The sequence below is a fragment of the Hemicordylus capensis genome, chromosome 1 (genome assembly GCF_027244095.1).
Source record: "Hemicordylus capensis ecotype Gifberg chromosome 1, rHemCap1.1.pri, whole genome shotgun sequence".
NCBI lineage: Eukaryota > Metazoa > Chordata > Lepidosauria > Squamata > Cordylidae > Hemicordylus > Hemicordylus capensis.
This window is the reverse complement of record NC_069657.1, coordinates 406,613,389-406,630,444: the sequence shown is the minus strand read 5'-3', so window position 1 is coordinate 406,630,444 and position 17,056 is coordinate 406,613,389. Positions and strand designations below refer to the sequence as shown.

The 17,056-nt window shown below is 42.7% G+C and overlaps 1 protein-coding gene across 7 annotated transcripts in view; it reads right to left on the bottom strand.

Moving 5' to 3' along the window:
• Positions 1-1,138: 1,138 nt before the first annotated feature.
• LCLAT1 (lysocardiolipin acyltransferase 1) overlaps positions 1,139-17,056 on the bottom strand; it is a 174,414-nt gene continuing 158,496 nt past the window's right edge. For all 7 annotated transcript variants that reach the window (XM_053306789.1, XM_053306799.1, XM_053306778.1 and 4 more), the window contains one exon: positions 1,139-3,743. In XM_053306789.1, the coding sequence (XP_053162764.1) occupies positions 3,244-3,743 (500 nt within the window). In that variant the 3' untranslated portion in view covers positions 1,139-3,243. The remainder of the gene's footprint in view (positions 3,744-17,056) is intronic.

Here is a 17,056-nt window from a genome sequence, read left to right as displayed (position 1 = left end):
CTCACATAACACTAGAACCAGAGGTCATCCCATGAAACTGATTGCCAAGAAATTTAGGACCACCAAAAGGAAGTATTTTTTCACACAGTGCATTGTCAACTTGTGGAATTATCTGCCACAAGATGTGGCAACAGCCAACAACCTGGATGGCTTTAAGAGGGGTTTGGATAACTTCATGGAGAGGTCTAACAACGGCTACTAGTCTGAGGGTACTAGGCCACCTCCAGCCTCAGAGGCAGGATGCCTCTGAATACCAGTTGCAAGGGAGTAACAGCAGGAGAGAGGGCATGCCCACAGCTTCTGCCTTTGGGCTTCCCAGCGGTACCTGGTGGGCCACTGTGTAAAACAGGACACTGGACTACATGGGCCTGGTCCAGCAAGGTAGTTCTTACGCATAGCAAGTTGCCTGTCTAAGCAACAAGCAGGGCTGCTGCTTCCTCACCTCTCGAAACCGAGCTGGCAAGGCATGCAAAGAAGAGGAGTCTCCGTTGCTACTAAGGAGCTCGTCCTTGTACTCCCGCTGCTTCTCCCATTGGGGTGCGAGGACACATTCCTTAGTAGCAATGGAGACTGTGGGGTTTAAAGGGGCACGGAGGCAGTGGCCTTGCTTGTCCCTGAGAGATGGCTCACTGCTTAGTATGTAAGCCACCATATTTTAAGAGCATTTGCTGGGGTTATTTTTATGTAGACGTGATCATAATCAGAGAAATAGGTGCTCTTGAAGAACATAATCATAAGAGGTCAAAAATATGGAGGAAGGAGTTGCCCCCTCCCCCACATCTTCCCTGAATGACACTGCTGAGGGTTATTGAGTCCATTTGGCAACTGCCTAGCCTCTGAATAGTCATGTTGAACTGACCTGAAAATGATTTGAGCCACACTGATGTACCCCTTCCTATTTGGAAAAGTCTTGTTTAACTAAACTTGAGTGATCTCACGTCTCCTTTTTGTTTCAGTTTTATTATTCAGCTCTCATATAACAAAACATCATAGTATCTCTGTTCCACTGAGGCTGTCTGTCTTAATAGGAGTCTTTCAACAGAAATATGCAGGACTGAAGCAATATGTTGATCTAATGAATGTGGACTATTTTCATGACTGGTATTATGCCAAAGTAGTCAATCAAATCACATTAATGTGTATTTTAAATTCTTTATTTTTTCTGTAGAGCAAATTGTTCATTCCTGGATAAAACACTCTAATAGTTTGGTAAAATCTCAAAACTAAGGCCATTGTGGAGACCTTTCATATGCTTGTATCCTGGTTTAATACAGTTTATTTATAAAATGGATTGACAAAATGCATTGCAGAACCAACAGAGGTTGAAGAAACACGTGGAAGCAGACATGACATTTAATACGATCCACACACAGAATATTTTACATCATGGCTTATGGCTCTGGTATTACTAATATTCAGTGCACAGAAGAAAACTGCTTCAGCCTACAATCTGAAAGGATTTGGAGACAAATATAGTCCTCACAAGAGTTTGCTCTAATGCTAAGAGGTGGGGAAAAGCACTGAAGAGGGGGGAAATGCTTAGTCATAAGATGACATATGACTAAGACAGGAAATCAATTTCAAGGAGTACATGTACTCCCAGCTCACTAAATCAAATGGGGAACCCTACGAGTTTACTTGTGGGCCTGCTTAAACAGGCCTTGAGAATGAAAAGAGAGGCTTCTTGTTGCAGTATGCTGTCTTCCCCACTAAAAAGGCATTTTAAGTGACAAAACTAAGCAGACAAATGAAATTTCAACTACAGAAAATAATATTAATTACAATCTCAAATCCCTCAGCATTCTCATGGAGATGAAATTTTTCATAGTAACACTGAAATCTATTCAGGCCATAGTTCAGTGTGGAAACCAATCAGACTTTTCAAACGGGAGGAAACATTTCTAAGCATCTTAATTTGTATGCCTTTAAAAAGTATGTATTGGTAGGTTTTCCTTGCTGGTTTTGCCTCAGTTCCAGGAGTGTGCAGTTCCCTCTCCCATCCCCACACAAGCATCTCCTTCCTTTCTAGGTTAAGATAAACTGAGGTTGGTAGTGATATCTAAACCCACCAATCCTGGCATACCTCTTGGGTACTTGCTTCAGAGAACCCAAGATCTGAACAGGAGCGCTCAAGTAAGTTTCAGTTCTTAGATGAGCTTCTCCAAAGCAAGCACCTAAGAGGTAATCAGAGACTGGTGGGCTGGGACACCATGACTAATCTTGGCTTATTCTGATTTAGAAAGGAAGCAGACTCTTGTGCAGAGATGGGAGTGGGGAGTGTGTGTGCTCATAGGGCTGAGGAACATTCCGCAGAGCTTGAATTCACCCAAGGTTCCATGCTAAGTGAACTTGCCCAATAGTTTTGCCTGTTTTCTTCTCCTTTAACATTTTTCTGGATAGAATTCCCTGTCTCGTGATCAGCCCAGTTCTGAACCCGAGATGGGTTATGCTCTGAATATGGACAATCCATTCATTGGACTTGGATATGTTCAGTCTGAGTGAGGTGGGATGCTGGCTAAACATTTGTGGTGACAACAGTGCCTGTGAATGCAGTGAATACAGATACAGTAAAACTGTTTCCCATCACATTTACTTAGAGATAAATCCTACTGATTTTTAGTGAAACTTGCTTCAAAGTAGGGTTGCAGTGTTCAAGTTGTAAGAGTTCAGTTAAGAGACAGAAGACAGATGTCAAAAAGGAACACAATGGATCCAAATTAAGATCCTTGGTTTTGTTTTCTCATTTCATAAGCCAGAAAATTTGCTGATGCTAATGATGGTAACTGTACAACCTATTATCTCTCTGCAAGAGATAGGGAGAAAGAATAAAAGAGAATAAAATATTAATCATGTAATGAGCTGGGACTTTCAAATCTCACACTTTATTTATGGCAAGGCTGTGTGGAAATCACAGGCCACTACTTTTAGCTTCATAATTTTCTAGATATTTAGAGCTACAATGGCTACAGGTTTGATTGGTCAGCAAATTGTTTTGTAGCTACATTGCAGATGCTAGCTGCCGGCAAGAGAAACATTGGAAATACATTCAAAAATAAAAACTTACCTACCTTTTTCCTTTTGTAATATAAGTGCCAAGTGTATTAACCAACAACAGCAGTAAAAAAAGACTGATTCTCATGCAACATCTCCCCCCCGCCCTCCCCCGTTAGTGAAGTCAGCGGTACTTCTGAAAAGTATCCACAAACTGAACCCCCCTCCCTTCCTACTGCACACCAGATAAATTTAGTCTCTGTTTGAATTGTGTGAATTCAGTTTACTAAAAAATCGATGACATGCAAGTTCCATAAGTTCGAGCCCACCAAAAAGTTTGTGTTGCGCAACAAAAACGACAACTACAGTCACAAAATACCACCGTACAAAGCTGTACAAGTATAGAAGCACAAACACAGCCAGTGTGAAAAATGTCCAGTACAAGAGTGAAATGCTCTTAACAAACATGACCCTGAGCTCAGATTTACAAGGTGGAATTTTGCTTCTCCCTGTTGCATCAAAGTATTTTTTGCCTTCATAGAACAAACGAAGCCGTTCTTCTTTCTCTTCCCAACGCTTCTGACACCAGAGCTGCAGTTCCTCTAGAGAGGCTGGCAGAGCCTGTACTGGATACCTGCAGACATGAAAATGAATTTCCTTTGGGAACTGTCCATATAGAAGATGCTTCTCTGTTTGTGGAATGTTTTGAGGATATGCCACTGTGATGTCATGGATAGCATCAAGGTTATTAGCTAGGGAAAAATAGATAAGACAATGAATATAGCAGATTTTGTTATTCATGGAATATAGCACTGATTACAGATACAGTGAACAAGTGACAACTACTATCACTTAAAATTCATGAAGCCCTTTAGAAAATGTCATTCTTCTAATTACCAAGTGCAGGAAAACAGGCCACAAACATTTAAAGATATACTATTTTACGTTTACTTTTTTCACTTTCAGTAAACAACTTTTGATAATCCTTATCTACTTAATTCCAAAATTATGTTCTATGCATTAAATGGCAGGGAGCAATAACTTTGTACAGTGCAAAACACCCCTGAGGAGTAGATAAAGAGACATAAAGAAAAGATTAAAGGAGATGTTAAAAAGTTAAAAAAAGAAAAAGTGTAAACAGTTTAGAGGAGGAATTTAACTATGTGAGGACAAGAACATGGTAAAAGGACAAAAGGGCCAGGGAGACAGGGGAGTTGCATGATACTAATTGCTATAGGGAATTGTCATACCTCATGGCCCAATCAAGACCTAGGGGAAATTTTGCAGTATGGAGGGCCATGGGATGCCTCACCCAGCTTTTGAGAACCTTGGAACTAAGGAAGCAATGGATGAGGAGAGTAGAATTCAGAAGTTTGTGTGCTATCTAGCAATAGGAGTCAGACACCAGCCTCAAAATAGGCAGCTGGGACAGAAAATCAAACAGTATGCTAGACCAAGTAGTGCTTATACCCATCTCAGTTTTATCAAGGATGGATTATTAGAGTTAAACATGCTGTTGGCAGTTGATGGGCAAGGACAAATTTCAGTCTATAGGGCTGAAACTGTAGGCTAGGTTTGTTGATATTTTAAAAATTCCATCCGTTTGCTGATATTTCATAAAGCCATTTGGCTCTGGTCTGGTATCTGAATGAAAACAAAACATATGAAAAATGGCCTTCCCTTCTAACCTTTGCTTCTGTTAATTATCTCACACTTCTTTTAATAATCTGGGTTTGAAGTTCTGCTAATATGCATATATGTTCACATTTGATCAATCAATTAATTGATACTAGCTTAACCTGCACAGAGCATCTGCACACTAGTACTTGATTGCTCCCTTCACCCCTTGCCACACCCCCCCTTTACTCAGAGATCTCTCCACAATCACCCGAGCCGCACTCCTCCTCCATCCAGTTGATTCCACCTCCCTCGCCCCTCTTGGTCACTCCTCCATCCCTTTACTCCATCCCCCTCACCCTTCTTGGTCATGGCTGCAGCATGGCTATTGCCCAAGCTTCAGCCCCCTATCCCCAGAGACCTCTCCACCCTCACCTGAGCCCCGCTCCTGCTCCTCCCCACAGGAGCAGCAGCAGCAGTTGACTGGGCCCTTCCTTGCTGCCGCCACTGCCATGGCAGCTCGTTCCCCTCAGGTCGCTGACAGGTTCGGGCCCATCTCTTGCCTGCCTGCCTCCCTTGGCCAGTGGCCTCGGTAGCCCCAAATAGCAATAGTGGTTGACTAGGTCCTTCCTTGCTGCCAATAGGCGCTGCCATGGCCACTCGTCCCCCTCAGGCCATTGACAGGCTTGGGCCTGTCCCTCATCCTATGGAATACCCATTGCCCAATCACCATGGTGCTTCTGCTCACGAACTCTCACAAGAGCTACCACACAAGGGATTAGCCACGGGTACACCTTAGAGAATTATATAGAGAGATAGAAGGTTTAATTATTCAGAAAACAGATTTATGTCTATCAACGCTAGCCTCCTTCATCCCCTCCAAACCATCTAGTTTCTTAGTGTTTGATCCAGAGAACGATGGGCCATGTCCAAATGGTGGAATGGGGCTTTTCTGCTACTCCTTCCATGCTGCAGGTACCAGTGCCATTCACAAATACAAATCCTGAGGGTCGAGGGATCCTGGGATATAGTTGGTGGTTCTTTGTGCACGCGCAAGTGCTCCTACTTGTGTAAATGGAACTGCTTTTCTACTGGGGTTGTACTTTTACTCCAGAAGAGCATTTCTATTTCTGGATCCAAACCTGTGAGATCACTGGGAACAGAAGTGTTTGCATTTGAAAACAAAAACTGGGTAGACTTAGAGGTATTCTGTACAAGCTCAGGGGTATAATATAATTTCTATAATTCCAGGAAAGGGGAACTCATGCATTTCCCTGATAGAAAAATGCAACTGCTCTCAGTTCACAAGTTGTATCAGGAGATGTCTGGGTTCCCATTTTGCACAATTCTTGGAAGTAGTGTCGTTGCGGGGTATAGCCTTCTGGGTCAGGGAGTAGATCATAGAGGAAATCAGGGGCTGGAGTTGGGGAGCAGAACCCTGCAGCTTTTGGCAGGACCAGGGAAAAGAGAAAAGCTAAGGCATACAGCGTGTTTTTTTTTTTAAAAAAAGGTAGAGAGGTTAAAAACCAGTCTTGCCTCATGATGTTCTGGCAACTGGCCCAGAATCAAAGCATTAAAAAAAGAGAGGATACTTTTCCCCTCATCAGTTGGCAATCCTATCTGAAAGCACAGAAAAAGAATGCCCAATTCATAGCATATCCCCTACTACTGCTTCCTTGTAGCATGTGAAGCAGCCTAGTTTTACCTCATCCTCTATATATGTGCATGAACACTAACTTTAAGATGATGCATTGCTCTCTTGTCCAGCAACTTCTCACCAGTTTATATTATTTTTTAGATTCCATAAAGTCAGCTTGCCTAATCTAACATAGGTGCTGAATTCATTGGAGCTGACATTTTGAGCTAAGCTGTGCCAGCACATTAATGTATTTTGATTTTTAAATAAATTGTTGGCTGTCTGACAAAGGCAGACTGCGTCAGAGATTGAACATGAAGGTTGCTTGAGAATGTGGCATTTCAGGGCTGGCTACTTTGGGAAGACTTTTGTTGTTATGCACATCCTATAAATGGGTTATTACCTCTATCATCATTTCCAAAGTTATGTGGAGCAAAATGTCTACAATTTGTACAAAGGGTAATTTTTATTTTAGTATTAGAAAATATTTGCACTGCCATATTTATGATACCAAGTAATCATAATGCAGTGACTATTTTTGTGTTAATTTTGTAACCTCAATTTATCCACACTTTTCATACCGCCTGAACTTCCTACTAGAAATTAGGGGTGTTGTTAGGGTTAGGGTACTGGCCTACAGTACTTGCTTCATTTTCAGATTTCTCTCCCCTTTGGAATCACTTTTTGTGTGTGACTTTGCCACTGTGTGAAATACTTTTGGCATTCTCCTCTGCAGTGCATTAGTATCTCACTTCTCAACCACCCCCCTCCCCCATGGAAGCTTTGCTGCTGCACAATTTATTTAAACAGAGTTTTCGGAGGGAGTTAACAGTACTTTTTGAGGATGGGGCTTATCCACCTTCTTCTCCTAAGCTACTGCCACCGCACCAACCTGAGCCCAGCATCTGCATTGCTGCTGGGCATGGAGTTAAGGGCAGTGTGTGCTGAAAGAGCTGGCCCCTAGTGCAACCCCCTCCCATGCAAATTGGAGAGAGGGTAGAGAGTGGAAGAGGAAATGGTGATGCTCTGCTCCGTCCCTCTCCCTTCCCATTACAAGTGCAAGGAGTGGGGAGGACAGATGCTCAAAAACAGTGATGGGGAGTGCTTGCTGGGCTGGATTTTTTGAAAAAAAAACAATAAAAAAAAATCCCATCCCAGCACACACACCCATGCCAACACCTCCTGCTTCATCCAAACAAAGTTGGAGGTGGGGTATAGGGGGCAAGCATGCAAGTGGTGTGTGGAAACCAGTCAGACATCTGGGGCATGTGCCCCTTGTGCTCAGTGCTAGCAGGACCGATGCTGGAAATCCATTACATCATTTCCCCAAGTCTCTGTCTTGTTAATCTAATGTAGAGCTGTCTGTAACTGTTGATTTCTGTAATTGCTGGCTGGTTGTGGACTGTAATAAATAACGAATGATCTAATGTAGATTATAAGCTCTTTGGGTCAGAGACCTGTGTGTGCTGTACAACTCCAAGCATACTGTTGATGCTAGAGAAATGTTATAGCAAGTAGGGGTGTGCACAAACCAATCCGATGGTCCTCTTACAGACCACCGAACTGGTTCAGATGTCCGGCGTTCGAGCCAATTTGGGAGGTGGGATGGAGGTTCTTTAAGGTACAGGGAGGGTGCTCTTACCTCGCCTGCCGCATTTCCCCCTTCGGCACTCTCCCCACGCATGGGGGGCACTTCCAGTAGGATCCTGGCTGGGACTGTAAGGAGGAATGCTCCAGCCCCATGGCAGCGATTTTTGGGAGAGCACCGGAGTGGGAAATGCAGCAGAGGAGGTAAGAGCACCCTCCTTGAGCCTTAAAGGACCCCTCCCCCCATCTCCCAAATGTGTCCGTGTACATCCCTAATAGAAAGTAACGGTAGCTGATGAATGGCTCAGAAATCATTCTATGGGGTCCTATAACACAGCCGTTTCAATCTGTATATGAATCTGAGGCTCCCAAGGCTGGATTTTATGTGATCACAATGCTGCAATCTGCTCATTAGGTAAGGTTTTTGAAAACCTCCAGATAGTACCTGGGAAGAGAGTAAACTAATTTTCCACCACAAAGAACAAGGTAAGAGTGTTTTCAGACATGCTGCTAAAACCAGCATTGAGACTTCCTCATGATCCAGTGTGCACTTAGAGTGCAGGTTTGAAATGTCAGGAAACCAGTTATGAACGTGACTGAGGTCTACACAGGAAGGTGGGAATTATAACTGCACTTCAACCTTCATGTACTCCTGGTGTCACCTGTGAACAGACTTTACCAGAAGTGAATTACTGGTCCTCTAGTCAACAGTAATAAGATAGACGCATTTATTTTTTGGATGAAGCAAGTGGAAGAGTGCCTACAAGCTTTCACTTGTGAAGTTATGAAGAAACCAAAGTGGCATCAGTGACAACCATGTCCGGAGTAATAATTCAAGTAGTTTTGTCTGAAAATATCCTACAATTTATCTCAAAGGAAAGGCTCTTTAAATTTTAAAAGAGATCACACTCTTCTAATTTGCATCATCTGCAAAAATAGAAAATGCTGCTCTAAGGGCCCTTATAAAACAGGAGCTAAGGACAGCAGAAGGCAGCCCCATGCCCAGACTACCCTAAAAATGCTGCAAAATTAAGATCCCACCAGCGTGAACTCTTTCAAAGTCAATGTGCCACAAAGACAAAATCTTCTGCACCCATACATTTGATTCCCACAATGTATTTATTTACTTGATCCCTCTGTGGCTAAAAACATCCTTCTTTCCCCTACCTTGTGGTATGAACATAGAAAAATGCTAGGTTCTAATATTCAAAGGGATTATAGGCTTCTAAACATAGCCGTTATCTAGGTCATGCATATTTCAAAACAACAAAAAATGGCAGCTTAGGAGGAGTTTTTGGTGTGTTTTAAAAAACATTTTCTGGTTCTTTTGCTATCCAGAAATGGTAAACTTCAGCCGATTTATTTAATGACTGCTGAAAGGAGCATGCCCTTTCCTGTTATAGCAATAAGCAGCTGGAAGCGAAGCACATACCTTAAAAAGGTTCTGAATGTTCTCCTCTGATTCTTCAATGACATCTATTAATATGAATACAGCTACACTATCACAGCCAAGCCTTTTTTTTAAAAAAAGTAACTGAATTAGATAAAGTAAATCGCTGAAATCGGAATGTTCCATAAGAGAGTCTGAAGGTCCTTTTGATTAAAGGGCATCAAGGGTTAGCTTCTTCATGCCTATTCAACAAGGCATATAATTTAGCTGTCAGCATAGACCAAGGGTGAGTAAACTTGACCCTTCAGCTGTTGTTGAACTACAGCTCCCATCAGCCCCAGCCACAATGGCTGGGGCTGATGAGAGCTGTAGTTCAACAACAGCTGAAGGGCCACGTTTGCCCACTCCTGGCATAGATTCTCCCGATGGACACTAACCCAGGACAGAGTGAAAACATACAAACAGGGGAAGAAGTTAGCAACTGAAAGCCCCCAAGCCAAGTCTATCTGCTGAAGAGTTCTGCTTACCACCCCCACCACCCAAGGTGCCAACCTGGGCCAAATTCAGTCCCTGTGGGGTTCTGCCTGGTCTCCTAGTTATCAATCTAGATGCAAAAGAGCTGCAAAGAAAGTTGCAAAAAAAAAAAAAAGTCAAAGAAGTTTGTTGACTGGGCCTTTATGCTGTGGGGGTTGAAGCACTAGTCTACTACCCTCAATTATTTTTCAAAGTGGCCTTCTTGGAAAATGATTGTTGGCCAGGAAAATAAATACAAGCACAAAACAAAGCTGCTCAAGGCTGAAAGCAAAACACAGAGCCTAGAAAGAAATACTAGAAAGTAAAAGGATGCCTGCCTGTATCACAGATGTGTATAGAGGTGGCCCTAGCTAACCAAGGTTTTGGCACTCTGTTGTTGGGCAATATATATCCAATCTTGTTATCCGCGGTACACGGCTTCGCATATCTGTGGTTTTTGGCAGCGCAGTTCCGTCCTTACATGGTCGTGCTCTTACTGCACGTGCTTATGGGTTGTGAGAGAAGTTTGGAGGAGGACACTGGAGTGCTTTGGTCTGCATGTTTATAGAGTTTTTTGTGCTCCTAAAAGCCATTGTGGGTAGCAGTTGGCAGCCTTTGTTATCCTTAGGGAGCCACTGGGAGCCTTCAGGAGCTATTGCTTTGGAGTTTTTGGAGTAGGGATGTGCCGAAATGCGATTTGAGGACTTACATAGCCCCTTTAAAGTGGAGGAGAGCAGCCCCTTGTTATCAGCTGCACTTATTCTGCCTGCTCTCAAAAGCCTCCCTGGTTGCAACTGCATCTCCAGGCTTGGAGATTGCACTTTTGCTATGCTCAGGAGCTGCATCACAGTGTGAGCTCCAGTCTATGTTATACATGGGGACAAGCTGCTTAGTTGGCAGTGGACTGGTCACCACTAGATCTGGCTGCAAGCCCCATAAATTGGAAAGGGGATTATATCCACAATCCCTCTTTCTGTGAGGGGATCCTGGCTAAGCAGACTCCAGAACTAGCTACTGCAAGCGTCTGGCATTCAAGATCATTTCGGACTTGGAATGAAATCTAAACTCCCCTCTTCTGAAGCACTCAGGCCAGGAAGCAAAGGCAGATAAGACAGCAGACTCAATTACAATGGGGATGAGTCAGTGATGTAACTTTGAGGAGGTGCCCATCAAAACTCTTTATAGAACTATTGAGAAGCCCTTCCCAGCACAGGATGCTCTGGACGCACCTGCACACTCCAATTGTCCTCACAATCAGCCTTGAATACAATAGGCAATTCACACACCTTCCTACTCAGGAAGGACGATCAGACACAATGTATTCTGAAGAAGCCTGTATGGGCTATCCTATTCAGCAAAGTATGACAAAAGAAAAGTGCCCTCAAGGCACATTTTGGGATATAAGTATCCCTAACTCCATGACCCAGTGTGCTTCCTCATGTATTAGCACCCACTGCAAAACATCTGAGTGCCTCTCACTCAGGACCCCATCAGACTCCAACAAGAAACTCCACCAGACCACCTTGGTGTTCTCTTCAGGACAGGTGATACAGCCTCTTGCCCGGCTTCTTCAGGGCTGAACCTAACCTTTTCTCTTATTTCTGAAATCTTTCCTCTCTATCTTAAAGTACCTCTCTAGCAACTGGTATCTAGCGCCTGGGAATTTACACATAATTTCGAACTTTAAGCTAAATGTCCCTTACAATAGGCTATTTTTAAACATATGTGCATTGCTTTTACGTAAGGACTACCTAGTAAATTATATATATTTTCAATAAACTCCTTTTTGGTAATTAAAACCTATCTCTCAAGCTGATTTTCTTGAGTTTATACGCTTGCACAAATCAAGGCTGAACGGAACTGTCTCCCCTCTTGAACTAAATTCCCCACATGCACCCGAACTGGAGGTGCCGACCAAACCCCCTCGGGGCAGTTTAATCAACACCCTTTAAAGCAGTGGAGAGCAGCACCAGCACACACATGACCTCTGCACATGTGCAGCAGCCATTTGCGTGGCCAGCATGGTTGCTGGCCACACAAATGGCCTCCATGCACGCGAAAAGGCCACATGCGTGCTGGCGCTGTGCAGGGGCAGCTGGGAGATGCCCCACAGGTGCGTGGACATAACTTGGGGAAGTGCCGGGATGGTGATGAGTGCAGGAGGAGTAGGTATGGACTTGCTCTCCTCCACTTTAAAGGGGCTTGTAAACCCTAGATTTTAAAGGGAGGTTTAAAATCCCACATTTTGGACAGCCAAATCGCGTTTTGGCACATCTCTATTTTGGAGGGGTTTTTTTAACCATTCATGTGGAGCTTCTTGGAGCTGTTTTCTGGATCCTCTTGCAGCATTGTGCTGGTCTCATAAGATGCTAATTATTACTTTCATAAATTTAATTTTAATTTTGATCATTACAATACTGTATTATTTAATTTAAATTGCAATTAAAATTCAATTTAAATTAAAATTGATTTTAATTATCCATTGAAAATTGATTCTCCTCTCACTCAGTTATCACATACTCCTGTATGTTTACAAGTTTGGATGGCTTTAAAAGGGGCTTAGACAAATTCATGGAGGACAAGTCTACAAATTTATTATTATTATTATTATTATTATTACATTTATATCCCGCTCTTCCTCCAAGAAGCTCAGAGCGGTGTACTACATACTTGAGTTTCTCTTTCACAACAACCCTGTGAAGTAGGTTAGGCTGAGAGAGAAGTGACTGGCTCAGAGTCACCCAGCTAGTTTCATGGCTGAATGGGGATTTGAACTCAGGTCTCCCCGGTCCTAGTCCAGCACTCTAACCACTACACCACGCTGGCTACTAGTCTGGTGGCTATAGGCCACCTCCAGCTTCAAAGGCATGATGCCTCTAAATACCAGTTGCAGGGGAGCAATAGCAAAAGAGAGAGGACTCACCTCTTGTCTGTGGGTTTCCCAGAGGCATCTGGTAGGCCACTGTGTAAAACAGGATGCTGGACTAGATGGGCCTGATCCAGCAAGGCTGTTCTGATGAATTAGATTTAATTTTGTGCTGCCTCTTGGGCCAACCTACTAACCAATCAGGCCAAGGGGCTTGTGCTGCTAAGTGCTGAACGCCAACAGAGGGGTGAGGAAATATCATGATTACGCATTACTGAAGAAGCTGAAGAATGGGAGAGCAGGAGAACTGAGGTGGCCAAAGTATACGGCTGTGCTTCATCCTTATTTCTGCTTTTACCCTGTATTTTTGGTGATTTTTCAGTCATTTTGCTGGGCTCTGGAACCTAACCTGCCAATTCCCATTGACTTAAGGTTTTATTATCTGCAGTTTCGTTATCCACAGTTGTAGGCCAGAACGGAAGCCCTACGAATAACAAGGCCCACCTGTATTCTGTAAGTGTAAAGGGGCCCCTCACAAGTGTGCCTCTGTAAACTGCTGTGTTAACTAGGCAAAGGGGCATTTTCAAAGTGGTGATTCTCTTAGATTTAGCAGGGAGAGAGCAATTGGCTCTGTTCAACTCCCGCATAGCATCCCTCTAATGGCTGCTGCTGGTGTCTACATTGAGTTATCCTTTAGATTGTTCCCCTTTGGGGAGCAGGGAACCTCCTCCTCCTCCTCCAACTCTGATAATGTTTTCTTCAGTGTTTTCTACACAATTAATTCTAGACCATATCATACATTTGTGAGACTTGATCTGTAGTCTGTGGCATGGCTCATTTTCCTAAGTGGTCAGCTTTGTATGTGACTCAAGTTCTCTGCCATGCAGTTGACCCTCAGAATCTTTATTGTAAAATGGGTAAATGTTTTATAGAATGTTCTAAAAGCTTATATCCTTACTAATATGCTGCATATATTTTTCATTATTAAGGAGATATATACACACACATACTGCTTTCAACACAAAGTTTTCAAAGCTGTTTTCACAGCAAAGGAAATAAAATAACGGTTCCCTGTCCAACAGAGCTCACAATCTCAAAAGCAAAGAAGACAAAAGGAAGACACACTAGCAAGCAGCCTCTGGAAAAGGCACTGAGACATGTAGTTGGTAGCTGGATTCAAGTTCTTCTTTGTGCATATGACACAGTTATAGTGTGTACTGAGTTAGGTTGATCTGTCATGGCCTAGGACTGTATGTGGACAGTATTGTTTGCTGGCAGCGGAATTGTAAGCATACGCAACAGCTGTACATCTCAGATGAGCAGAGCCTCTACTGCTGGTCTCCATCCTCAGGTCCCACCCAGGGGTCTTTCAAAAGCTAAGAACCCTAAGCCTGACTGAAAACAAAAATAACAGCTCTTGTGCAGCATGCAAATATTAAATAGGTATTATGGGGCATTAACTTTCCTGTCAGACCCCCAAATAATATTGTTGCCTATGTAACTCAAATATTTATTTGCTGTCTGCATAGAAACATTTTTACATGTTTTTAACAGAAGGTGTCTTTAGAGACAAGTTGCTCTTACTCATAGAAATCTGTTTTCAGAGAGATTATGACTGAAAAGGACAAGTAATTGTAAAGCACATGGTTAATTCTGTTTAATCGGAAAGATGACCAAAGGATGTACTGTATTCTGAGAAGGCTTTTGTGTCCCTAGACATTGGTATTTTGAAGATTAGCAATTTCAAGGGGGTTGTAGTTAGCCTTTAGTAACAAAAAGCAAGCAAACAAAAGAGAGTTGTGGCATCTTGAAGACTAACATATATATTGTGGCATAGGCTTCCATGGATTAGAGCTAACTTTATCAGATACATGAGTTTTCATTTTTACTTAGCACAGATAATACACACATGGGTGCAGAGAAAAGGTTTTAAAGCAATGAGGTCAGGACATGAAATGTAAGGGCTTAGGAGCAGATTTTTGACATGGCTGTGCAGAGTCAAAATATATAAAATATGCAGAGGTGCCTGAAGCAGGGCGCCAAATTCTGCCCCCTGCTTGCTGTTGCCCCTTTGCAAAGAGATGTATTGTATTCTATCCAGTATCTTTTATGTTTGGTTTGTTTAGAAGTTTGTCCCAGCCAGTGTGGATCAGAGTTTCCTCTAGGCATGTGTATGTGTGTGCGCTCACATGTTTTTTGATGCCCGCTCATTTAATTTTAGATCCTGCTCAGGTTGAATCAGGAAGGCCCCACTCTGAATGCATATGCGTGTACACTGCCTTGATACTGCCACCCAGAACAAAACTCATTCCACACAGAGATGAAAAAAATTAGAGAGAACACTGGTGTGGATCCTGTAAGCAGGCCTGCTCAACTTATCCCCCCCCCAGCTGCTTTTGGACTACAACTCCCATAATTCCCAGCCACAGCGGCCAATAGTCGGGATTATGGGAATTGTAGGCCAACATCTGCAGGCTGGCCAAAGTTGAGCAGCCCTGCTGTAGAGAGTGTGTGTGGATGGAGGGCGAGGGCAGTGGAGTCAGAAAGGAAAAAGGAAAGGAGAAGGAGAAAACTGAGTTGCTCTTGAATAAACTCCTAGTTAAATCTATATAAGATGTTCCTTCTTCTTGGTGCACTGGATCTGAAAAGAGGCGGGAGGAGGACTGGAAGAAGGAATGGGGAGGGGAGGGGAGAGTGGGGAGATGCACCAGACCACCTTTTCTCCTTCACTTTTGTCTTCTCCACACTTCCTCTTCTGTTCATCTTACTCCATTACGTGGGAATTATAGTTTTAAAAGGTGCCAATTTTTTTCAGAATTGGTTTTCTGTAAGTTAAAAACTAATTGCCCTTTGCAACTTAGTGACTCCAAACATCTGGAACTCTAGAGTAAGGCAGCAGATAAATGAAGCTAAAACTCAGAATTTCAGGGGCAAATATAGCATATCAAATACCCATGGAGAAGATGGTGGGAAAATGGAACTATCACTTTTAAAACTACCCCACCCAACACAATCCCATTCACACTTGCACAGAAGTAAGATCCAGTGTGTTCAGTGGTGCTGGCTTGCGGGTAAGAGTGCACAGGATTCTAGCCTTGGTCACCCTGGTTGGACTACCACTGGATTGATGAAGTTTGTGCCATTAAGGGGCTGGCCCACAGCTCAGTGCTAAAGCGCATGTTTTTCACACAGAAGGTCCCAGGTTCAAACTCTGGCATTTTCAGTTAAAAGGACCTCACATAATAGGCTGGGAAAGTCCCTCTGTTTCTGAATCATTGGAAAGCCACTGCCAGTCAGAGGAGACCATACAGGGCTAGGCGGATCAGTTGACTGACTTGGTATAAAGTAGCTTCAGATATTTCAGTTTCCACTGTGTGCATGTGTACTCTATCAGCAGGAAAATCATGTCGAAAGCACTGCCTAAAGATGAGCACCGACAACAATTTGCCATGTGTCAGGTGCTTGTCATCAACTCATTGTGGGGCAACTGCAACCATCTGTGCATTCAGGGAAGCAAATTTTACGTCTTCCACATGTCTAATCTGTTTGGGGGAAAGAGGTAAAATTTGCCTTGTGTGAGTCACTCAGCAGTAACTACAAGCAACCACCACGGGGCAGCGGTCTACAGTTACACTATGTGACTATGGATCAGGTCCTTTAGATTTCATTCAGGACACCATTTCAATATGGGTGTCTAAAATTCTACAGAGACCTTTAATGTACTAAGGAGAAGGATTCTCCTTGAACAGAGGCGGAAGTGCTCTTCTAATTACACTTAACAGAGTACCTCAGCAGCATCAGTATTCCGCTGCCGACAGACTCATGTGAACTCATGCATAATGATTCCTAATGAAGATGAAGCAGTAAAATGTGCAAGGGCTCCAGCTACTTAGAAGTTACTAAGCAGAAAACATCCCGAAAGCATTAATGTCTGGCTTCTTTCTATTAATATTTCTTTAGACACATTTATGTTCCGCTTAAGGTTGCTCGTATTTCAGGATCTACAGACCTGACGTCTTTCTCTCAGTAATTGCAATGAAAAGTTAATTACTTTTAGGCATTATGCTTCAGGCCAGAAAAAGGCAACTCCAACATTTCTAACTAAGCTTATGATCAAAATAATAGCTTCTAGAGGAAAATGCACTCTTCAGCTAAATATATTTTCATGAGCCAATGAGAAGTCTCTTTTTATCTCATGTACTGTATTAAGATTCTTTTAATTCTCCTTTTAATCATAGTTGAATTTATACAAATTTAAATTTATGAGCTCGGTTTCTAGCATAGTATTTAATGCATAAACCAAGATATAATTTTTTTAAAAAATGTTCTCTGTTTCATAAAAAGAATACAACATTAATCTTGTGAGGAGGATTATAGGATAAAAAACATTCATTGGATAAAGAAATCTAAATTATATAGTTTGGAATGTAGATTTGCCTGAATAGATTTTGAGAAG